Below are 26,646 nucleotides of genomic sequence, written 5' to 3'. Positions count from 1 at the left end.
AAATTTGGCACTTGAACGGTTGTTTATTGTCTCTACGCATATGTACAGGTATGCAGCAATATGTGCAAGATTCGACACCAGTTTCTTCAGTAAGTCCTTCTAATGACCAATCAGAATACACAAGTGTACACCGACAGCAAACCACCAGGTGTTTACAAATCGAACGTCAGTTATAAGACATTACACTACATGTCCTCCATGGACGTCGACAGGACTTTAAAAGAATTTCAGCAGCTAGAAACTGCTTCGTGTTGTTTTCCCCACTGCTGTCAATTTCGGCAACGGTTTTGGTGTAGCACAATTTACCATCTTTTGTACATCTTACATAGTTTTTGGCATTCAATCTTCTTGATGAAATAAGGCCTCGACTCCTGTAACTGATTGCCAGAGGAGTTTGCAACAATTTTGTGCTTCTTCAAGAGGGTTCTTTCTTGTACATAATATATTTCCTTTGTAATGATAGTTTTTATTTCGGTTGTGTTGGTTTCGGGAAGCGCCCTTTTGTTAGTATGCGAACGGCGCGCTGTTTCTGGATGAATTCCTGCAGTCGAGACTTCTTCACCCCTCGCTTTAGCTGCCCTGCCTGTCCGCCGGCGAGTTGGTTGTTCATCGCGTCGTCGGAACCTTGGTGTCGAAGCTGGATCTCCTGTAGTGTTGTGGGCACCGTAGTCTCCCTGACTGGGGCGAGGTCGGTGAAAGGTAGCGACGAATAGACCATAACCTGTGATGAGAGCACAAGGAGCAAATTCTTTTGTTAGTCCTTTTTTATTTTTTTGGTTGCATATTGTCACATGACGGCAGCCCTGCATACTGAAGGCCTTGGTACAAACTGCGGCGCAATGAAATTTGAATTTGAAATTTGAGATAACGAGTTTTTAAGATTGCGATGACGTGTGCAGATGTTTGTTACAGGAAATTTGTGATGTAACTTTTGGGCTTGAAAGAGTTGTTCACATACCTTGTATGGTATCAAATATTTTCAACATGCAAACTACAGTCAAATCACGCCAAAAAGAGCACAAAATTATTGCAACGTTGTTGTCAGTCTTGAGACAAGAGATAGAAGAGATCTTCACACTCCAGTTGCATAACGACAATTTAGTGTCTACGTACAAATGTTCCCCTGCTTATCAATACTGAATATGCATCAAAATGATAAGAGAATTAATAAAAGTCGTTGTGTTTATGAACATGAATCACCCACTTTGGTCCGCTTCTGACAGACTTTTCGCGCATTGCTCGTTTCGACAATTGACGAAGTGACTACCGGAGCAGCTCAGTAATAATCAGTCAGTGGATATTCTATCTTTAGTTGTTTCCATGACTGTGACATTCTACCATAGAGGCTCCTACTATGGCTACTCTCCGAGTGTTTCCTACAACCATACCCATTACACTTCGGACAGAATGATCAGCACCCCGTACCTGGCTATGGTTGTGCTTTATCTCTGGAAGGAGCGGAGGCATCTTGTGCCTCGTCTTGGGCTTGTACGACTTCCCGAGAATCGAGCTCGTGCCCCACGATGCCGACCGCTTCTCCTCCGCCTGCTCGATGTCGTCGATCGCGTCGTTGTTGGAGTTTGCTTCTTCGAATTCGTCGTTGCGAATCTGCTTCCGGCCAACCACCATCATGATGGTTTTAGCTAGCCTTTGTGGAGAAAGGCATTGGAAAAGGGGGGAGAAATCAGAGGGTCGCCTGTAATCCAAAAGCTCTCTTTCGCTTTCTATCTCATAGTCCAATCTTTCAAATAACGAATTTCGCCCCAAAATCTGGGGAAAACGGGAAATACAGGGTTTTACCTTTTTAAAGATGTTCAATATTATCAGCGATTATAGTTGTTCTCGGGTTTGATAGTGAACTAAGTTACTCTCCCGCCCCTATCGATTCACAAATTTCGCCCTTGATTTCACACTTTGAATTAATGTACACGTTTCAGAAATCGACTATTAGAAGGGAAGCATCTACATTGTATCTATCTAGCGTATTTATCTATCCACACTTTTTGTACAAACACACACACGTGTATTTGTACAACTACACATGACTGTATATATTTGGGTATACATTGTATTGCTAACGTCTATGTAAATGTGACTCGAAACTGTCGTTAACAATTGGAAATCTTGACAGAACAAGAAGGGGCAGAAAAATTAATGCCAATACCTCAAAGGTCGAACTTACTTCCATCTCGGCATGGTGCCTCCGTTGAGGACTTTGAGGGTAATGGCCGATGCAACCCTCTGGACGTCACGAGGGATCGCCCTCGGCGCTTTAGCTAGGTCCATATCATCCGGCAGTTTTGTCCAGCCCCCCTTCTGACCAAATGTACCTGGTAAGACGAAGTGATGTGTGGTCAGTGCAGGAAGATACACAAGCGAACAATCCTTAATTTTGAATGCGTATAGATGCAACCGAGTCATTGACTGGTATGTTTCTCCTCGACTTTCCTTCCAATTCGGTTTTAACAAATTCATCCTGAAAACATGAGCAGTTCAAATTTATAATTCAAGTTGTGTAATTACGTAATCTGTGTAAGAGATGAAAGTGATTGTATTTCTCAGCATGGAGAAAGTACGAATAAGATCTGACCACTTAAATCGAAAATCAGCAAGGCAAAAGAAGAAATGAGCCGAAAAGCTGACAACAATAAAATGGTGGTAGTGATGATGCTGCTGCTGATTAGGATGATGACGACAAACTTGGATAAAAAAAGACGAAAGGGACAGAAAATAGATAATTAGAGAAGAAAACAGGGAACGTGAAGTAGTGGGGAAGAAAGAATATGAGGGTGACGAACGAGAACAACCATTGGCGTCAGTTGCCACACACTCACCGATGTATCTGCCGCTGAGCGTCCAGAGCCGTACCGAGCAGTCCGTACTGCCCGTAAGAATCAACTGCTTGTCCTCGGCGTAGTCGATGAATGTGATGCTCTTCAGATGGGCCCGGAACGAATTGAGCTTAGGAGGCCAGATGAGCGTCTCCCTGGGATTGCTTTGGGGAGGGGGCTGCTTCATGTTCGCTCGGGCTTTCATCTCCATGCGCAGCGACAGCCGCTTCAAGCTGCTGTTGCCCGAGAGGTACGGGAACTGGCGCTCTCGGTCCTTGTAGTCGATGTTGATGTCCTCACGCTGCCGACGGGCCATCTCCCGTTTGCCCACGCAGTATTCGGCGATGTCCCACACCTTCGAAAACGACCGCGGGACATGAGCAAAGGTGTTTAATTTTCTGTCAACATTAAACTAGAAGTTTACCCAGATATGCTGCGTTGTTTTCAGATATTTTCATGGCTATGAATTGCAGACTCTGAGCTGAAAATGAATTGAAGGTGTGCTGACTTGAAACAAAAGACGAAGAAAAATACTGAACAACCGATGAGCAGAAATCTGAACACCGAGATTAAAGCATATGCGCGCGTGGCAAATTTGTATCTGATTCATTTGTATTCTGTAACAAGGAAACAGGAAAGAGAAAGAAAACAGACGTGACACTCATCCTGATACTATCAACGAACCGTTGTGACTACGCCAAGCTGAAATTTTGGTAAGAAATGCAGGTTTAGCTAGGAACTTGCCGTTAAACTCTGCACAACAACGGATTTGGCGCGTATTCTTATAGATTGCGATGACGGGGTTATCCAATGATGGACATAACCGTCGTTGAGTTTTATTTACTCTTTTACTTTTTTTTTCCTAAATTGATCCCACAAGTGATCAAAACAAGAATAAACACTCGAGTTTTGCGTACACACCGGCGCCCCTAAGAATAACTCCGATGTTGTATCTATGAGAAAATTTATTTTAACGAAGACACCCACCTTGACGTAGCCAAGTGTATCCGCCGTGATTAGGAAGTTGTTCTGGGAATCTGTCGCCATGCTCAGCACCGACTCGCCCGGTTTCTGGGCGGCGTTAAACTGCCCGAGGAGTCCTCCCTTGTGGTGAATGGACCAGGCTCGCACCCAGCCCTCGGCCCCGCTTGCCATTAGGGTGGCCGTGTCCTTGTCGTTCATTCGAGCTTGTAAGAACAGGAGCTTGTATTGGAGGCAAACGCACGAAATGTTATATCATTTCATCACTGATATCTGTTCACTATGCTAAGAAAAATAGACCATTTTATTACAGTTTGCCCCGTCTGTCTACTTCTGATATGAATAGGTCGTAGGCGAGAGCATCCACTTTACCAAGAGATTGCTATAGTCATACGTCACAAAAAGTTTCAGTTACTATAGTGACAGCTGAAATGCTGACGGCTGTTCGGATATATTTGTCAAATTGCTACCAACAGCAATTCGTGTTAAGTATACATGTAACTCCTACCAGACAAACGCAGGTAGTCGCTCTCACTGGACAAAGCTAATGACGTAAACGCCCCGCTTTTACCAATGTTGATTCTCGCGACATCTGCATTACTTGAACTCAACTAAAGAAATATATCAGAGGTTAGACTTCAACTTTACCTATATAAGTCATGGGTCAGGATAAAACCCCGATGTGTAATGAATTGTGTACAGACCATAACAGTAGTATAGAAACTGGGATAATATCAATTGTTTTTAAGTGGAAGGACGCACTGAATGTCCATCACAGCGGCATCCATGTAAACAGCCTTTAAAAAGCATACCGGTTTGCTTTTGAAGTTATCGGTAAGGGGACATTTGTTTGGTTTCACTCGCTATTCATGAATACTCGGCACTTGAAGCTCACTCATTACAGCCTACATTAGTATACATAGCAAAGGATTTAATGTTTAGACATTAGTTTTGTGTGTTACCTTGTCGACTGATGCTTCATGTTTCCGTGTGTACTCCTCCTTATTCTTGGCGCCCAGACAGTAAGAGTTCGTTCGTTCCGAGTTGACGGTGCCATCGTCACGGTTGTCATTCGCCTTTTCTTCGCCGTCTTCACCTTTCCTCTGGTTGTCCTTTGATTTTGGCCCGAAGGATTCCGTGAAGAATGTTCTCGACTCCGATCTCGGATTCGACGGCTGTTTCTGGTCCACGAGACTCGTCCGTCTCTGGGGCTGATTGATGACGGGAAACACGGTTTTGTATTTCTCCTTGGCCTCTTTATCGTCCCCTGCGACGGTCATCTTGGCGACGTCCTCTTGCAGTTGCTCCTCGTCGGCGCTCCCGCCGTCGTCTACTTGCCCCTCCAGATCGTTCAGTCCCTCTGTGCTGCCGGTCCGTTTCGGGAGCCGCGTGGCGCTGCTCGCCCTCGACGTCCCCGCTGTCGTGTGAAAGCTTGTCTCGCGCGATACGCTGAGGACCCGCGAGCCCGTCTGGGGCTTGACTCCCTCGAAGGCGTTGAGTTTGCACAAGGGGTGCGCGGTTTCCAGTGACCACACCCATATGTCCCCATCATAGGAAGAGGTGGCCAGGGAGCGGCTGGGGTTGGAACACGCCAGGCTCAGGATGTCCTCATTGTGCTTGACTGCCCACTGGCGAGTGTCTTCATCGTCATCCGAATCGCTACATGAAACGGGAATCAGACAGGTGGAAAATGTTCAACCAGTTTTCTCGGAAAAAAAAATCTGCAGTAACCACAACTAAATAGAGGGGTATCATGGGTTGAAGTGACAACATAGGAGTACGGATTATGATGATAATCATGACAATAGAGACAAACTGCTTGCGGCATTAATGATGATAATGATACCAGTGTTAATGATAAAGAAACAACAATTTACAACAGTGAAAGCAATACATTTGCACCCACGTCACCAGCGACACTGGCGTGTTACCCCACACTCCGGAATGAAAGGAACTTGTTTCATCTTAGCTTGCTATCTACAAGGTGTTCATACAACATCGCAACATGACTGACACAACTTTACTTACATGTAACTGGTAATGCGTTTGTTCCAGCCTGCGGTGACGATACGCTGTTTGGGACATACAATTCCTGTGACCTAGGGAAGACAGAGAAGTATGTAAAATATAAAAGGGACTTAGTTACAATACCGAGAACAATAGCAATGTATGCATTGTTGAGAAGGATAAAACCCTTCCGTCTTCGACACAAATTTTATTTTCGACAAATTCTAGATCTGCACATTTTACCTTCTAGCAATTTTAGATGCAAAGTCTTCCTTAATCTCTGCTGTCTTTAGTAACATTGTCGTAAGAATCCATTTGTAACCTAAGCAACACATTTTGATAACCATGCTCTGTAGTTGCCGAGTTCCCACAAAATCTGATTTCTTAAATTGCATTACATTCTCTCATTCTGACTTTGTCTTCCATACTGGTAAAATGTTTCCGTTCACTCGCCATATAGGCATGATTGCAAGATTATTGAGGAGGTACTATCTATAGGCGAGCTTAGTACCTCCTTGGTAATATCCACTTTGATTTTTACTGATTTTCACGGAGCTTGAATCGGGAATGAATTAATCATCAAATCCAGTGAGATGGCGGAAAGCAGCCTAAAATACTCCCTGATCCGCTCACTTCAAGATTGTCGAAGACCTCCAGTTCTCTCAGACAGGCGCCGTTGTTGAAGTTCCAGATCTTGACGGTGCCGTTCCTGCCGCCGGTCACCAGACGACGACCCGACGGGTCGAAGGTCATCGCCGTGATTTCCGCCGTCTTCTCCACACCTTTCTCCATGTACTTGTGCGCGTTGGAGAACTGGATCGTTTTGGTGCCCGAGGCGAGGTCCCAGACGCAGACCACGGAGTCGTGGCAAGTGCTGACCACCTGACTGAAGAGGCTGTTGTACAGGCAGTGCGTGATGGGCTTATTGTGTGACGTCATCTCGTCCTCGTCGCCCTCCACTTCCCACTTGTGCTCCAGGAGGGCAATCTGTCAACGTCATGAACAACGCAGTGGGGACATTTAACATCAAACCGACTGGTGACAGGGTCCAGACAGCATCTTCTATTATGTACTGACCTACTCTCTCAATATCATTTGAGCTATGCAAACTGGATAAGCAGATCGAGGACTCACTCACTATCAACATTTCGGCAACATATCTGTTTAGTTTACAATGATAATATCGACAGCTCTAATTTCCTGATCATTGCTGTTTCTACGCTTGTAAGCTCACAGAGCCCTCACTCCTGTATTATTCTTCCCGCAGGACGTCGATACGGTCCTGTCAAAGCGAGATTATGCCTCTTCCAGACCCCAAACAAAAAGTCGACCCATACCTGATTGGTACCAAGGATGAGGGATCCCGTTTTGGCGTGGAAGCAGATCGTGCTGATGGCGTGCTGGCCCATCGTGATGTTCCGCGGGTTGATGTTCTGTAGACACGTCTGGTCACGCATGTCCCACACTTTGATCCCCTATGAATTATAAAAAAGGATATGAACAACACGGAAAAAGGGTTATAGTGAGGGAACCAGTTCTGAACAAGACTTATCTAACTAAAACCCCAAGACACTCGATCTGGAGCACAGGTAGTGAACCGTGCGATGTGGTTTGTAGTACACCCAAAATTACGCCTAATCATTCGTGATGATTTGACAAATATATTAACGACATAGCTAAGGCAAATCTAGTGTGGCTAGGCATATGTGATTTTGTCTGTAGTGGAATTTCTTTCATTGCTTTCTGTCTCCTTTAGCCTTACCTTGTCCTTGCCCACGCTGATGATCTGACCATGTTGGGCGTTGACCACGACGTGCACCACGGCCGAGGTATGACCTTTCATGACTGCTGTAGCCTTCGTTGTGACATACGGGTTCCAAGTCCTGACTGAGCGGTCCATCCCACCGGTCACTGAAAACACACAATCACAACCTCATTAAAATGACCTCATTTTCATACTATATTCATCATTCCAGCACTTCCACTCCTATCGATAACTGAATGAAATATCGCCGCCGACGTAGTGGTATTAGGGCACGGACCAACAGGCCGCAAAAGTGTTTCAGTTTCTGGCACACCCAGATATACAGTACAATCACACATAAAGATTTATATGTGGATTTGAAGAGGTAGGTATAGAAAAGTGAGGAGATAGATAGATAATGGTAGATAGATCGATAGAGAGAGGTATTCTTACCGATTACATTGGAGTCTTTATCGTAATCGAAGCAGAGGATCCCCTTGCGAATCTTGAAAAACGAGCCCCTGAAAATTAAGAATTGTTGAATAAATGCAAAGACGAGTGTTGAAAAAGAAAAACACAAACACGTCGAAAACAAGCCAATGACATCTGACCAAAGTCATTCAAATAGAAAATATGTTTTCATGTCTTCGAGACTACGACTATAGATATGAATCGACGTCTGTCTTTCCCTAATTTATCTTAAAGACAAACAATTAAACGAACAAATAGATCTAAAGACAAATGTGTTATGACGAAAAAGAAATGTGCATTTTTTAATAGAGAAATTCATCCAAGATCATCTTTGTGCATGGTTCTCTCTCATATATCTACAACACTGTGTTCCCTACGTTCGCCATGATTAGATGATACCTTCACCCATGCACTCGAACTTCCCAGTCTACATGCCAGTCTCTCATCATTAACGCTCTCTTTTATTCATGAATCCAGACAATTCAGGAAGTACATGTACTTACGACTTCTTCCTCTCCAAATCGCCGATGAAAATGGACGTATCGTTTGTTGTGGCACATGACACGAATGAGTTCAGGTTACAGCAGTACTTCACTTTCCTCACCCAGTCTTCGTGGAGGGGCTACAGGGTCAGAGGACAAAAACTCTTACAGGAATTGTATTGTTTTGGTTGAGACCTAACTTCAGGTTTCAAACATTTTTTGTTGAGATAATGACAAACCTCTTATGAAATGTGAAAGAGGATGTAATTCCAAGAGGAAGTCAACGTTTATTTGACGAAAATTCGTTTTGAAATGGCCGAGATATCCAAAATAGAGCAATACTAATAAAAGGTGGGACCCACCCTTTATTACGATCGCTTTGTTTTACTTTGTTTGTTTGTTTGTTTGTCTGTTTTTTTGGATGTTTCAGCCATTCCAAACCGATTTTCATCAAATAAACTTTGAATTCCTTTTACAATGCTATGCTCTGTACTATTTCATGAGGGGTTTCTTGGTACTTCGCAAAAAGTTTAAAGCCCATTCCTCATCTCCACCAATACCATACCATCCCTTTACTAACGTACTTGTGTATAATATATATCTCCAGTGATGTGTATGCCTATCACACACTGGCAACAATCACAGCAATTGCCAATGAGAGCAGTTGTCGCTGTTACTGAATAATCGTACAGACCACCAGATGGTCAGGTGCATGAGCTCCTGTGATCCGTTCACGTGGTGACGTGTTTCATCGATGGTGTACTAAAACTTTTTGTAACCAACCTCCTCCAGAAAATCATATTTTGTATATAGACCCTCGCAAGTGAGAACTAAGATTTAAATATATCATAACACTTATTGCCCCTGACTCACAGAGAAAGGTTACAAAAGTAGCTGCCTATGTTAATCCGCCAAAAGCTGGAGTGTAGGACATTTGTGCTTTGCAAGGAAATTTTCATGTTGCGTACCGATTTTTGTTTTCACACGGAAACGGACATTAACGCATCATGCGCGAGATTTCTGACAATTTTATAACCTCAAAGACTAAGCGCTGTGTTTGTTTGTTTGTTTGTTTGTTTGTGTGTGTGTGTGTTATTTCCCTTTGTTTTGTCTAACATTACTACTGGTGGGATGATTGAGGTACTACAAACGCCTTTCAGTCTCTCTGGGTTGAATGTGTCCGCAAATCATCACTTACCGAAAACTTCAAGACCTGGATCCCTTTGACCAGTCCCTTCAGCAGTTCCTGGAACGGAACCCTTCGCGACCCGACAGACTTGGCGTTCTGTGAGCCGAATAGCGCCGAGCCCAGAGCCTCGCTGAAGACGATACAGTACACTCCGCCCCCTGCGTCGCCGAACACGAGAACAGCCCGGTTCATGTTCCGGTGGTCGAACCTGTTTGTCGGGTTGTATTCGATCAACAGAGAGAGATGACAGTTTCACTACACGAATCATTATCAACCACAACAACTGCCAGGCGAGCAACGAAAAGACTACAGTGTTGTTGCTGATACTCTCTGCTATGGTGCGTGGACAAACCTAATTTAGTCGAAGCGAAAGACTATTATGACTGTCCACACTAAATTCTGATGTCGTTTTATAGTCAGTCACTGTCGAGAGAAAATATCGGAAGTACTAATGGAAATGATGATCATTATGAAAAGCATATTGAGTTGCTTCAACATATATGTTTATGCTACACCATAAAATCCCTTCGGATGCAGACCAATGATGGAAATATAACACTAAGCACGTGATACATAATTTCAGTTTCTGATGACGTACTTTTGAAAGTTAGCATCTGTCATTCTGCGCCGTCACACGTTTAGCTTTAATACCACGATGATAACTTATTTTGATACACCAGAGATTAACTGTGACAGAAAATGAACGTGCGACGCAATGCACCGTACGTAGGTGGTAAATAATTTGACTTGATTTGTTCTTTATGTTCTTGTATTAATTGTTCTTTGTCAGCCAACTTAGCATATCAGTCTGGACGAAGGCGAATGGCAGGATAACCTACGCATGCTTTTTTGTTTTTGTATCGATCGAAACAGAAACTTACTCGACGCCAATCATAATGGATGCGGTTATGTGCAGTAATTGCGGAAGACACTCTACTCTGTTTCATGTCATACTTACCAATAGTCCATTGTAAGGGCGCAGTGCTCCAGCCCCGCGACTTGGAAGCATTTGTCACATTTACTGGCATTCACATCGAAGAAGCCTGCACAGAAGGGAGTATAATAGACCGGATAACAGAATAGACTCAACGTTTGTGGAAGCTCAGGGTTCAAATTTCCATTCCCAGTCTTCCATAATGGATTTTTACGAGCGATGGCAGCCTGCGTGGTGGTATAGAACCAGAAGGTAAGGTGTCCCTGCTGTACGGAACAATTTAACTTTCATATGCATTGTGTAATCTTATGGGAGCTAGATATTTTTTGGGTTTTTTTTTGTGTTAATGGTATTATGATTTGTTTTAAGTGACGGCTAAGGAAGCAACGACGGGACCAACGAAAGACCATGCAATTAGGAAAAAGTGCTCACGGCCTACAGGGGCACAACAGCCGCTGCCAGGGGACCATGGATTGACATTCCGTTGTCTTATAGGTTACGTTGTCATATCTACTAGGCCTCATCAGCTCCTCAGTATCAATGAATGATTGTAAATGATTATATAATTGATCACGAAATTAATTAATGGGGGATTCACGCAGCCATGTCCCTTGCCTGAATTATTCCCTCAGACTAACTGGCATAACATGGCAATGTACACTTGTATGTGTAATCTGTTTGGAGTATACGCAGACTCCAAACCACCGCAAATGGGGGGCTTCTGCTGAAAATAGCTTTTAGTTTTGTGATTGAGAGCAAATATCCTAGTCTGATGTATAAATGTATATGCCCTACATTATAAACGTAGTGGAGTGCAGATTATACTTGAGGATACATCGTAGATATAATAGGTCTATGACAGGGCTCGATCGGGCCAATATTCACTGCTCTCACCGACATCTTTTGCAATGACGAAAAAAAAAAATGACATCTTGAAAACTGAGGGTTTTTTGTTACAGGTGACTCCCATTATAACGAAGTCCTCGGGACCGGCAGCTTTCTTTCGATTTATCGAAATTTTGTTACCACCAAACAATAAAGCATACAAAGTTATAAAGAAAAAAAAAAGAAAAAATGAGATTTGAATTTTAATTTCGGTGTAACGATTGAGAGTTTCGATATGTCCGTGTTCATTTATATCGTAAGTGCATTGTACTTAGTAGTATCAGAATATCTGTAGCGGTAAAACGATGATACACGCGAAGGAAAAAAAAAATCCCCTGTGTAGCTTAATTCTGATACGGTTTCTCTCTCATCACCTCGCTATTTGTAACACAATCACTTCACTGTCAGTAATTGTTTCCAGAGTCCTTTCCACATGACATTCATTGTAAACTCGTTGAGAAGTGTGTGCATGACATCATTCTGTCCTTTGGTGATGCTTTGTTGATGATTGGACTGTTCGGCTGGGGAATCTGGCAGTGCACTTAAGTCCAGTCCATTAAAACGAAACCAAACTCTATATATGCTTCTAAAGGAAGGGACAGTTCAGTAAGGAGAATGTAGAAAGTGAGTTCATGACGAGTTCTGTTGACAAATTCTGTAACATACTAAGTAGCTGTATATGCGAGACGCTGTACCGTAGATGTCCATCATGTCAACGAGTGAAGACGGTGTATGTTTAACTGTCAGCATATATATGCAATGTTATTCTTGGCAAAATGCGAAAATATCCTCCCAGTTTTCGTCATCGAAACTCGAAAGCGATATGTTTTTGACAGGTGGGAATGTGATTCTGCCCGGGCATTCTGCATATCAGTATCACAGCCACTGGTCAATTGCGAATATTTGCAGTACGTGCCCTCAAATGATATTACCATGCTATATATACACACCCAACTTTTCAAGACTAACGTAACGATGCTTCAACCGATAAGACGGGACCTCTCCATCACATTTCGCTATACATTACATCGCGACACTTTCAGCAAACAGATGCCACTGTGTGCTAAGGGTGAGATAGTGCATTTTTACATACAATAAATCGTATTTCCTCATTTATGATCTACATAAGGGGGCACAGGGATGATCCATTGATTGTTACGGTAAATATGAGGTAACGGTTTGTCTTAGGCGTTTGTTTACTGATGGGCAGGTTTCCTCAGCAGCAGAAAGATATATAGGTAGATGGCGCTTCATCTACCGCTCGAGATCACGATTGCAAAACCCTTTGAGATTGCATACAGACATGACGTGACAGACATGTTGTCAACTGTATGAGGAAGGCGAGGTTAGAGAGTGGGCCATTGGGTCAAACTATTAGTGATCCCCGCGCGTCACCAGTGCCTTGAAGCGATAGCTTATCCAAAACATACGACAAACTCAGGCATCTCCCTGTGTGTTTATCTGTTTTTGCAAGCCGCAGTCTTTTTTAGAATATGATGTTAATGCGGGGTGATCTTATTTCGTGACACCATTTCCTTGTTGCAGCCAAGGGTGTTGTTTCTGTGCACAGACTTTTAAGTGTGTTGCGGACGAACGATATCAGATTTACCAAGGAGTTATTAAAGTTACTCTTCTCCGTAGTGTGTGTCTGGACTGGTGAGTGTGTGTGGGTGGGTGTGCGACCGTTGATGTGTTCTTGTGCTATGTCGAAGAATATGTATGGTCTATAGGTCATTGTGTACAAGTGTGTCTTTGTGTGTGTACTATCATAATCCATGCCAATTACTGTCTGTGTTAATCACGATACAACTACTACTGACTCAGTCATTTATCGCGTTTATTCATTAATTGAGCTAGCTATTTCTAAATGCGAAAGCATTATTGCTGCGTGTGTACGAGCGGGTATAGCTACATACTTCTTGCATGTCTTCATTAAAGACTAGACTAAGTTGCTTTCAGGGATGAGCAAAGGTACGGGGATATATCAGGTCTTGGGTGTCCTCGAAGCTCCATACTCACTTATTTCCCTTTCTGTAGATGATATCGCAATCATGTTGACGTTGGGCATACACACCATGTCCGTCAGCCACATTGGTTTGCTCTTCTCTCGCGGTTGCTCCAGCTGAAAACGATGGTGGAATAACCATTTTTATTGGTGGGGGAGATAGTGATAACAATATTACAAGCATACTGATACTTGCCAATCTAAAAAACTGAGAAATAGGGATAATTTGGAGTACTATCTTAAAGAAATAAGGACATTTCTTATACATTAATACATACAGTTTTTAGAAAAAAGATAGGGGCAACATAAAAAAGGATCAAAAGATGGCACTTCCAGATGCCCAAAGTAGGAAATGTCCCAGTTAAATAGGGACAGTTGGCAAGTACACCATATGTAATGATGATAATGGTAACAGAAAATATGATACTGCTACTACTAACAATGATAATATTGATGGATACGAGGAAAAGAAGAATGATCATCAAAAAGAATAGAAGAAAACTATAGCGAAGAAAAGCTAGGAGATCATGGATTATAAAGACATGTGTCACGACTGGTCAGTTTGTAAAGTAATGGGGATACTGCATGAAAGCGCAAGGCAAAGAACTCACAACAACAGACTTCATAAGGTTCATCTCCATGTTCCAAAAATTGATGACGCCCTCCTTGCTGACCGAGATATGTCTGCCGCCATGTTCCCCCTCGTCAGCAATATTACCGTGACGCAAGTTGATCGTCTGATAGAAGGCTACTTTGGCGAGCATGTCACGATGGTTACTATGCACGGTGGGGAAAAAGAAAGCAGAGAAAGGTTACATAGATGGTGATGATGATGATAATGATGATGATTCTTGACAGCATTCGTTTGGCGCTATATTTCTGTTTTAAAAAGACATTCAAAGGTACAGACTCCTCCAAGAGAGAGAAAATGTGAGTCTTGATTGAAGCTTTGAAGTGCTCCAAATTTTCAATTTCATGTAGAAAAAAAAATAGGAGGGAGTTCCATAGGCGAGAAGCAGTAGAGGAAAAATGTACCGTCTCCATATCCCTTGAGATGCGTAATGGGCATCTAGTGATTTTAAGGACAGGTGAACGAAGGCCAGGCGAGGATGTTGTCGCTCAATCAGGGATGACAGTCATCCTGCAGCCTGACCATAAATGGCTCCCCTATCATGCTCTTGATCCTTTCCATACGCACTCAGAGTCATAGAGACAAATGGAGTCCCGCAAGATTGCTAGACAGGAATATGATGTGAGTATGCCTGGAAAGGAATACCAGTAGCATGACAGGAGAGCTAATCACACTTTCATGTGGGTAAACTAACCAAACCGTTACCAACGGATTTTGTCGGTGAAGTGTAGCCATGTTATGAGTTACTGTATAACCCGTCAACATGGTCAAGCCCTTTTAACGTGAGCTGCAAACCTGTGAATGCACTTTTTCCTTTATTTCTCATATATATATATCTACAAGGACAATTTAGACATGGCTGCTAATTTTCAATAAGTTTCCCGTGAGTAACAACTTTTCCATTCAGGATACATTTATTCCAGTCAGATTAATCAAAATACGGCAGTAGATTTATATGATGCATGACCGCTTGAAACAAACAGTGATCGTGTCCCAGGAAGTTACATAATAACGAGTAACTTGTGTTGAGATGCCCTGATACACAAAAGAACAGTGTGAATAAATTTGATACAAGAAAATTACGCGCGCGCACACACACACACATGCACACACACACACACACACACACACACACACACACACACACACACGCACATGCACCCAAGAATAAGAAAGTATAAGAAAAAATGCATGTTCACAAACTTTCAAGAAATAATGTAGGACACTACGTATACATGTAATCACTATGTGTGTGTTTATATCTACCTTGGATCAACCGTTCTGGCATGTCTCACTACCTAATCCTGACCCTAACCCATACCCTAATCTTTACTTTAACCCTATTACTAACCTGTATTTACCTGGGGTATAGGCCTAATTGTCCATCCCCCCACCTCCTGGGGGGGGGATTAAGAGAACATGCACAGACAGCATATGGAAAAGATAATGTGTCAGTGTAAATCACTGCACGGCTCAGTAGCAGTTGACTCACCTTGGAATTTGTCTCAACGGTTTTGGAAATGGAATCTGCGTATTGAAAAAAAGAAGGAAAGAACCATGAATGCACAAATATCAAATACTATAGTACACCACATTACGGCAAGCCAAGTGATACAAGTGCCTAATACAATAATGATGGACTTAAATTAGGTTCAGAAGGATGCTACAGGCAGACTTTGGTAGCAAGTAATGAATACGTTTGTTTAGACAAAAGGTTATTAGCAGTTTAAAACCCAACTTCTAGGCACACTACGGTTGTGAGGTTGATTCACGTATCCAAATTCAGATACAGTGGTTATAAGTTTATGCTATCTCCCATCTTACACTATACGTCCATAACTTTTTGTATCTCATTAAATGTCGGTGATTATTCAAATATGTCAAGATGGAAATATTTTACGATATGCATGGCACACCTATATGAGAAAGCATGTAATCTCCGTTCTGATGGTGGTTGAAACTGGGAATTTAATTAGGCATTAAACATTCGGCCAATTCCAGATGTATAGGAGTATATCGTGACACGATGTTGAATATGGATGCAGACATCACAAATGTAAATATGCTAGGTAAATCAGCACTCTGTTATTATCATGTAATGATATGAGATTATAATCTCCGACGAATCCTAAAATGGGTTAATGAGAACAGCGTTGGAAGAAGAAGCATTTACGCAAGTGTCATCTACAAATTCGATTATTGTGATGAGTTGTTGTATATCATGGACTCCCTGAATCTAAAATAGGGCGGCTGCAGCGGTTCAAACCAATCCTGCAAGACATATCACCCAAAATCTCAAAGCTCACACCATTTACGATAGATTTTAGCTCTCCACCAGTACGCTGGAGAATTTCGTCTCAAGTTCTGTTGAGCTTCGACAATAAGCACTTACCGTTCGAGCCCCGGGTGATATTATACTGAAGTACTAAAATCCCAATATTGATTCCAAGCATTCTCAAAACTTCGGCTAACGTACTCATAAGTATAAAAAGAATAAAAAATAAAGAAAAAATAGCAGAGTGTGCAATAGTTGAATATTATTCACACTGAGACACTGCAAAGTCAGATAATCACTCAAATGACAAATGAAGAAGTTGAGAACGTTTTGTAAGCAGAGACCGCGGAACCTTCTTTTTTATTATGGGGGTCGGGGGTGGGGTGATGTGGTTTGTCTAATTGTTCCTGTGTGTGTAGTGTCAAGGGGCATCCCCTCCGAAACAAACAAACAAACAAACACAATCTTCGGAAAGTCCTTTCTATAAGAGTCCCCGCGGTCAATGGTCAGTGGAATAACATTTTCATCTATCATTCTACTGAATAGTCGAAAAGACACGATCATTTTAGGTACTAACTCCTTCAAGCTGATAGCTGCTTTAAGCCCCTTGAGGTGTGGCCGTTCAAATTTAACACATTAAAACAATTATTAAAGAATATCATTTGATGCATGTACATCCACACACAACACGCAAACACGCACACACACACACACACACACACACAGCATATATATTCGCATAAAAGATGAAAAGAATGGACTGTAATGCATTATTAGCGTCCAACAACATTTAATCGTTAAAACTGCACCAAATTTCGACGTGTCACCCTTCTTCTTAAGGGTTTCGGAAAATCTCTCAATTTGAAACTATACATCGTACTGTCGTATACTGTAGGTTATTATATGGTTCACGCCATGGTAAGTGAGAAAGAACGTAAAATTGATTTGTTAGTGATGTGTTCACGACAAGCCGGGTTAGCATTTTTATCTCGAAGAATACTTACTCTCTGTTTACAGGTAGCATTGTAAATGAGAGGGAGAAGACACAGACACACACGTTTATCGTTTTAATATACCCGCAGCTTTTTACCATAGTTTGCCATCGTCAAACCAGAAGCCGATCACCATTCCCACAATCCATTTTTCACATTACTGTTACAGAACATGTGGCAATATATACCCCAGAGTAAGCCCCAAATACCGTCCAAGAGTACAAAAACGTATGTCAGTTTGATTGCATTAAAAGCATTATATAGTTTATACCGGTGGTTCATCGATCCGATTCCAGAAGAAAAAAAAAATCCCACAGAACAGAATTTCACGGATACGGAACTAATTGACAGCCAAGTCATACAAAATCTGTTAGAACTTTCAAGAGAAACATAACCGGCAATAGTATAGTGCACACATTGATTAGAGCCATATGATATTATTTCAAGCCGTAGATACCAGCACATTGGATTGACTTCTCCTCCAAGTTTAGAGTTTATCACCTCTCTCAATTGGAAGCGAATGAAGAATAAATGTCTATTGAATGTTTACCGTTCTCCCTCTCTGTCTCTATCATAATCACCTATACTCGTGCTGGATGCCGATTTATTTCTTATTCATCGGTCCCATGCAAACCATCTATCGGGTGACCATAAACGACATTGTAGTTTTGCAACTACACTCGTGGCGGGCAGGTGAAGCAAAGTTTATGATACAGGCGCTTCTTACAGGTAATAAAAAGACAGAATAACACCATGGAGTTTCACATCTGGGTTTGATAACCTAATGATACTTTCGTTCATACAACGCGCATCCTCCGGAATGTTTGTTTAAAAGTAAACAGTATATAAAACTGCTGAAAATCACGAAAAACCAAGAGGGTTAACTTACGTCCTTGAAAAGGTTGCTCATGTGATCGCGCTCCTGGTATTCCAGCAGCATGTAAGACAAATACTCGTCCTGTGGAGAAACAAAGACAATTTGGTCACGTTATTTTTAGGCCTACATTATAATTATCGAGCACATCCCAAAATATGACCCAATGATTATGATCCTATGAAATGTCCACATTGCATCTACAAGAATTACATGTCGAGTGTGCAATGGCCCCACAATATTACCCCATCATAGCGTTTTTATTTTATCTAAATGCATTAAAGTGAAGAAATTAATCTATTCAATAAAGAAGTCAACTTAAACTATAGCACAATGTGTATTTGTCGTGCCAGCGAATTTATTATAACCATCACGTAATAAAAGATTACCAGAAGACGAATAGAACGTAAACCTTCCGTCTAATCTGCGAGTTACACTTGTGTATATATTTTTTATTACAGCACAGGTTAGCAACATTGGTTCATCATTTCTAATATAGCTTTGTGAGTTGTGTGGCGAATTTGCGTCCAAGCATTCGATTTCGTCCAAAGCTTTCGTTTGACACACAAGATGAGAAACTACCGAACTGTACAGTGTACAGATTATACACTTGTAATTATTCTCTGGACATTGTAACCCATGACCTGAAACTACCATTTAAAAGTGAATACGAAGATGGTGCTCTTTTGTGTGTGTGTGTGTGTGTGTGTGTGTGTGTGTGTGTGTGTGTGTGTGTGTGTGTGGTTCTTCTGTTTTTATTCTTTGCGGCCTCAAGTATTAAGGAAAAATGATTAACTCATTCATTAGGGCATGTACATGCAGGAAGTGAAACAGCAACATGATATATCAAAGAAGTATAAAACATAAATTTGAGTCAGAATGTGTCTTTCTATAATGGGTTTCGAAGTAGCACTATGCGTGATAACGAATTTGTGCTCATTTACATAGTGTAAAGTCTTACAAGTTCCTACAAATCTTTATTGTTGTTGTTTTGTTTTTTTGTGTGTATGTGTGCTGGTTTTTGGTGTGCTTGTGAAAGTGTACGTGTTTTGTCGGTTTTATGCCGGGGTTGAGAGTATAGGAGAATGTGGTGTCAATCACTCTTCATGTGTCGCCTATACAAACTGGCATCATACAGAAAAGTGACAGCGCCTGCAACACAAAGTTCGAACTTACCCAGTCTACGGTTCCATCGCAATTGGCGTCGACCTTCATGAAAACGATGGCGAGCTCCTTGTCGTCAACCTGCGATCACGGAACAAGCATCGACTGTCATGTTATTTCATGCATTCAAAGGAATCATTTCTACGCTAAACATGACCTCTCAATTTATTGTTTCTTTGGTTGAAGACCAAAAAAAAAAAAAACCAACAAAAAACAGTTTGTGCTATGAATGGATTCCACGAGACCAGCGGAAATTTGGGAATGCGGAGAAGAAAAAACGTTGATGCAACGTCTTGCGTTCATAGGTTCCATGCACTATTTGTATTCCCACATGACGTTTAACAAAACATATTGCCATGTCAGAGCGGATTATTCTTATGCATTGCTTTTCTTGAAAAAAAAAAAAATATATATATATATATATGAGACGTAGATGTTACATGAACGTTAGAACGATGACCAGTCTGTGGGGACTAAAAATGGCCGTGGTCCGATATCTCATAACGCTTTGTTTTACGCTGTATAGGACTTCTTCCAGTTGGATCTCGGCAAAGTGGCTCTTTCATAGTCATGCTTCAGCAGGGCTTGTAATCAGGTTTTTTTTTTTTTTTTTGATTGTTTTTTGGTTCAGATTTTGATTACATGAAAGGACTATCCAGAACAATTACATTTTTCAATAACATCTTGAGTAGCATATGACTTGCTCAAAGGGAAATATGGGATGTTTTTGTCGAAAATGTAGTTTGCAGGAGAATGAAAAGTAACGAAAAGTGTCATCATGCATATATCATATCATATTATATGCCACACAGAGCATGCAGAAAAAAGGAAAACAATCTTCTACAATTGTGGTATACTAACCATGACAGAATAAGAACAGGCTGAGATACACAATATCAAACTCTAAACTTCAGTAATGCTACAGGTACGGACAACATTAATCAACTGAATTTGACTGTTATTTAAAAACAGGAGGAAATTAGAGAAAACTGTGTTAAGATGCTTCTTTGTTCGCTGGTCTGTCGGTGCGTATATTTTACGGTTACCGTAGTCCGGACCAGGCTGGGACAAGCTCGGCCTTGTTGTTCGCTGACTGAATAGCAAATCGATTTCTTGTTTGTTTTACGGTCCTATATCTTCATTCGAGATTAAAGGACGAAATCGATAAACTGCACCAAAATATTTGAAACATCGACAGTCGGTATAACCTGTCTGCCATGGTTAAGCGTTTATCAGAAGCCATTAATTGACAATATTTTTTGATATTTTTTGATGGGTTTTATGTTGTTTCTGAGTGACTGAACATAAATACTATGATAGAAAACACAAATCGAGAGACAGGGTTGGTTAGGGACTGAATGGGATAAAAAAAAGTTGAAAGGGATGAAAGTGACAGTAAGGACATTTCTCAAACAGCTGCAATTGTCGTGACTGTAGCTATGGAGTTTGCATCGCACACTGAATTGATGAAATGAAGAATATGTTATTAATAAGCGTGCTCAGCGGTCATATTAATGCGTTCCACAACATTTAGAGCCATATTGATTTAAAAAGTTGATGACACGTCACAGGTGAATGTGCAAAAAGAGATTAAAACAGAACGTATAATCTACAACACGTCGCCTGAGAATGAGAAGGGCGTTAAGTTGTCTTGAACACGGGTTTAGCGGCAACAGTATAGATAAAATATATTTCAGACAGTGTCTCATGAGATCGTGTATGACATGAGAGATGTTATACACGTATGACCACCCATGAGTCGAATGCCCTGAAATAGTGTGTGAATAAAGTTCCTCTATTACGAATTAAAAAAAAAAAGAAAAAGAAAAGGTTAATTATGTTCTGGCAAGTAGCTGTGTAGAGGGTTTTTTTTTTTTTCCCAGAGAAGCACGCCTAAAAATCTCAAGTACGTGACAGGCGTACATAAACACAATGCAAACAGATAAAACCTACAGCTTCTTCTATGCACGTCGCGAAAATTGTTGGGATGTACGTGTACGTACTGTTTTCACATAGCAGTTGATCATTGATTTAATTGTTAAATTTGGTTCAGCGTTCACGATAAGATCGTCTGTGCAGTATTGACGTTGCTACAGTGTGGGTTATTCTGTTGAATTCTGGATGGACTGTGAGCTTGACCTTCTGCAAATGACATTGGTGATCGCACAAAGATATACACGAGGAAAAAATGCAGAAAAAAAAATGGAATGATAATCATCTCTATCCACTAAAATACAAAACCGGTGATGGGAAAGGATTATCGTCATGCAAGTTATCTATACCTATCGTATGTGCGTATCTATTTATGTGTTGAGAAAGAAACTTAACATTTTGCTTTGATAATGCTTTCGGATCACAATTTCATTGCCAACAATCAGATTGCGGGGTTTACTCCCAGGATATGATTTTGTGATGTGACAAAGGCAAAATGCTATACCGAAATATTATCGATATCAGGCTTGGTGCGTTAAAAAAGCAACAAAAGTAGAGAGTCAGGTGCAATGACACGATTTAGTACATGCAGTTGTTGCAAAGACTGTTGTTAAAGACTGCAAAGACAGCTGAGGATTATGTTATAAAATACGCTGAAAGTAATGATGATGACGATGATAATAATAACGATGTAATTATCATTTTACTATTAAAATTTAAATCATTATCATGTTATCATTATTATTATTATTATTATCATTATTATTATTGATTATTATTCATTGTGATATTATTGATAACATCAATACTTATAACGATTTATATGGTAATAATAAAGATGTTGACAACGAGAATGTTGATAATTAATGATGTAAGCCTGATGGGTGAGAGTGGGAATGATAGACACGCTATACATACGGTGGGGGAATACCAAGAGCACAAGAATACATTATACATGTTAGAGGTGAATCACCTTCTTTCTACAGCTATATTGTGCAACCGAGTTAGATATACGCATGCACATGTGACTGAGTGTGTATCCGTGTTAGGGATAGGATATCTCGAGGTGCGAATGGTTTTCGTTTCAGACCACCGAGTTACTTACTTCATCCTGTGTCAAAAGCGGAGCATGCAACGTGAAAAATGATACTCATCAGAAATCATTTCACGGAAAGGAGAACATGTTCGTACTATCGACGTGTATGAATTGAATCATTAGGTAACAGAACGTACAGATATCATGTTTGTTTGAAACGTCTTGAAATACAGCTTGAAATTTGAAACTTCACTTGTAGACATTGGTGGAGATGGAAACGGCACTTTCTAGACAAATTTTTTTTTGATTATTTCTTGCAGGAATCATGAGAAACATTTAAGGCTGAAGCAGTACGAGTTTATTTTAATTACACTGTAGACACCAAGTCTGAAGTATTTTAGTATGTCTCATTAACCTGTTTCTTCTAATGAGTCATTATCATAATTATACTTCTTTGGGGGAAATAATGTATGACTTTATCAAATCAATGTACACAGAATGTAAGCATACATAATTATTATGTTACATTTACCTATAATCATTTCAGTGTAGCCCTAGCTCAAGTGAGATCTCTCAAATGTCTTTCTTAGTTTTGATACTCTACTGAACTGAACGATATACTTATCCGGTATCCACAGTGACAGACTAATCACATTACTAATCACTTATACATTGAAGTTGAATGCATGTAATTTCCAACCAAGGAGCTTGTCTGAAGATTGCTCGAGAGAGCGATTACTGTCTCGCGTATCAGAACTGGATTGACGTATATCAAGACTGGACACGTGAAGTGGATAGTTCATGACAAGGTCCTCAGTGGGAAAATGTCCAAAAATAGAAACTATTAAAGGGATGGTATAGTTCTGGTTGAGATGGGGATTCAGGTCTTAACTTTTTGCGAGATGATTGTAAATCACTTATATGAAATATCAAAGAGCATACAATTCTAAGAGAAATTCAAAGTTTGTTTGATGAAAAGTGGTTTTGAAATGGTTGAGATATTTAAAAATAAAGTGGTTCTTATAAAAGGTGGGAACCACCTTTTATTTGCGCTTTGTTTTTCTTTGTTTTCGGATATCAGCCATTTCAAAACCGATTTTCATCAAATAAACTTTGAATTCCTATTAGAATTGCATGCTGTTTAATATTCTATAAAAGAGGTTCTTAGTTATCTCGCAAAAAGGGAAAACCTGCATCTCCATCTCAACCAAAACTATACCATCCCTTTAAAAGTCGGCCAACTCCCTTTCCTGATGTGCAAATGATTTGTCGTTGTACTTGGCGCATGCCGAGGCATGAATAATATCAAGTCACCATGATTTTGAAAGAAGCCAGGAGGAGCCCCTTTTATCTGGTTAGAACTCTTACCATGCCTTCGCCCATGATTTTCCGCATCGCTCCTCTGAACTCATCGATGTCCAGGCCTCCACCGCCATCCTCATCCGCTTCCTATCCGATTACGACAAACGTGAAAAAAAGTAACGGATCACGCAACATGAATGACATTCTTTGCGAGAGCTGATCTCCAGTGCACTGTATACATTTTATCTTTGTATAGCTTGTTTCTTGTAATCTTTATGTTGTCGATCAATACATTGTACTGACACCATATTGCCTGCAGCATGATTAGTGACAGGCGTGTTCACAAGAGAGAGAAAAATAAACATTCGATTTTACCGCGGAATTTCTTGATCGAATTATTTGACACTTGTGACAATCGTTTAGGGCACATGTTACAGAAGAAATTTACAACAGAAATAAAAGAAATGGAATTTTGCAAGGCATGAAGTAAATCAATAAGTAAATAAAAAATGAATATACCAGTAATGATTACATACAGATATACATATATATATATATATATATATATATTTTTTTTTTTTTTTTTGTTAGGGGTTCAGATTTTGCACTTATGAAAAGATATCACATTTCACCGTTGATATTATGATACTAACCACATTGTTAAACAAGATATTGCAAAGTTCGTATCAGCCCCTTTATTTTTTGATTTTTTTTTTGTCACGTGTGACGTTATATTCTGTCACATAACTTGTTAACTGAGTTTCCATGCTGAAGATGACAGAGAGAGACAGAGAGACAGACAGACAAACGGGGGGGGGGGGGGGGGGAGATATAGTGAAAAGGAGCCTACATGGCTTGTATGGTTCAAGCTCTAACAATTTTAGTTTCGACAACCATATCAATCGTCAGATTAGATTATGTGCATCTGCAACTCCATAATGCCTTTAAATCATCGTATAATGCTAACGTTCTCAAAGTGTAACTACGGCAACAATCAACGCTCCGCGAGTCAAATACAGAACAACGACTACTTTTCTTTGCAAATTGAAAAGATGATAAAATTTACTATTTAACATTTGATTTTAGCGTCACTACACTTTAGTTCATGGCACTACACCAGATTTTTCTTTTTATGTGGGATTCGCATCAGAGAATGAAGCAAGGCTGTATATGCAAATTTGGCCAAAAGCTGTCAAATTCTACCGCAGCCGCGACCTTTTTGCAGGTTCACTCTGGCGTTTCGTAGACACTCACGCAAACCTGGAACCTTACAATTATTATTAAGGACTTAGAGGACTCAAGTTTGGCTTACGCCGCCACTTATCCAGACATTTTCCACCGTGTTTACGATTTGTTTGAGGAATAAGCGAATAATCTCCCATCGTGTTACAAAAGACTGCGTCTTCTCTTCATACCAAGGTGATTTCTTCAGATGACATCAGGTGCTCTGAAGAATGCGCTTAAAGGATAAACGTGCTGTCATTCCTCACTAAGCAGCTAAATCCAGTCTTTTCTTTTCAAGCCAGCAAAAAGTAGGATTCAAACCTCCTTTGAGAGGTCCTTGTAAAGTTAACGGTATACAGAATACACTTAGAAGACAGGCAGTCTGTTCATGCGTATAGGCCTATATGGCGATCTCGTGTGCCGCGTACAGTGTTTTTGTGATGCAAATGCCAGAGTTGATACTCTACCATAACGATCATGTAACTTCCTCAAATTTTGCTTGAAATATGACACGCTTACTTCAGAAATAATTTCACGCTTCACTTGAGGTGATTTTTCACAATCAGTCATCGCCGTTCTGACTGAAGGATTAATGGGAAGAAAGCCCAGCGCTGTTTTAAAAACAAACTACTCACTGCTGGGCACATCGATGCTATATCATAAAGACGATGCGATCAGAAACCATTTCTGAATGCCAATTCATATACAAGAAACCCCCCCCCCCAACATAATTAAGGAAATACGCTTGTACGTTTGATGCATGTTTTCTTTACTCGGACCCAGGCTTGTTAGTTTTTCGAAAAAGGGGGGGGGGGGAGCAAGAGGAAGTCGAATGGCCTCGCATGATAGCCATGGGGTGATTATTTCATTTCTTATAGACGCGTTGTTTATGTATTCGAGCATGCCTCGACAATTTAGGTGTGTGATAAGTTCTTCATTACCATTCCATAGGACCAGAAATTGTCTGATTGTTTAAAAAAAGAATAAAATAAAAGGTTGTGAGGGGTTGCGGACGAAAGCTTTGAAACTTTCAGTCAGCCACAGAGAGCGATATCAATTTCACTATCTGTCTTGTAGTTATTTTTTTTAATAAGCGTTTTTACTCGGTTTAACTTTTCATACGATATTGTCTCAGATGACAACATGACATTCATCACCGAATTTGTGTTAGACTGCAATCACGGCATTTTAGTATTGATTTTAGAAACTTCTGTATTCTCACAAAATAGAATATTAACGAAAAGAAATTGAACTCTATTAATACTCAAAGTATTCTGCAATAATGAATAAAAGTAACAACACAAAAGGACCGGGAATGCATACGTAGTAAAAATATAGCATTTGTATTATTCGATTTTTAACTCCAGGTGCGATGTAAGATGGGATGGCAGCGTTAAAAAGAACTGAAGTATACCCTTACCTCAAATATTTCCTGTAGTTTCTGAAGGTGATCGTTGTTCATTTCATCTTCAAGCCTGACGCCCATGCCTGGGTCCTGCTTCCCCGTCAGCGACGTCTTCGAGCCCTGCGAATCACAATCAGAATCGTCACTGTCATCGTCAGAGTAGCTCGCTCTCGATCTCGTCGGCCGGCTCGATCTCTTACTCGATCGCCCTCCTCCGCCGCCGGCACCGGTCCGGCGAGTCGAGCCGTCTTCCGGGGTGTACGGTGTGGGACTAAGATACAT

The 26,646-nt window shown here is 40.8% G+C and overlaps 1 protein-coding gene across 1 annotated transcript; it reads right to left on the bottom strand.

Moving 5' to 3' along the window:
• Positions 1 to 270: 270 nt before the first annotated feature.
• Positions 271 to 26,646, bottom strand: LOC139718191 (WD repeat-containing protein on Y chromosome-like). The gene is made up of 22 exons (XM_071629670.1): positions 26,380 to 26,646; positions 23,796 to 23,882; positions 19,478 to 19,546; positions 18,317 to 18,385; positions 17,440 to 17,442; positions 15,653 to 15,687; positions 14,141 to 14,306; positions 13,544 to 13,646; positions 10,664 to 10,748; positions 9,715 to 9,913; positions 8,538 to 8,656; positions 8,017 to 8,084; positions 7,582 to 7,730; positions 7,157 to 7,294; positions 6,453 to 6,806; positions 5,841 to 5,911; positions 4,775 to 5,471; positions 3,819 to 4,034; positions 2,835 to 3,186; positions 2,183 to 2,330; positions 1,426 to 1,648; positions 271 to 721 (listed from the first exon to the last, which is right to left on the bottom strand). Exons 1-22 carry the CDS (start codon positions 26,644 to 26,646, stop codon positions 467 to 469), a joined length of 3,873 nt encoding a protein of 1,290 aa, XP_071485771.1. The 3' UTR covers positions 271 to 466.

The sequence above is a fragment of the Diadema antillarum genome, unplaced genomic scaffold, assembly GCF_040938485.1.
Source record: "Diadema antillarum isolate AM-2024a unplaced genomic scaffold, OU_Dant_1.0 scf00000091, whole genome shotgun sequence".
Lineage (NCBI taxonomy): Eukaryota > Metazoa > Echinodermata > Echinoidea > Diadematoida > Diadematidae > Diadema > Diadema antillarum.
Note: the sequence above shows the minus strand (reverse complement) of the source record. Positions and strands in the feature narration are given on the sequence as shown.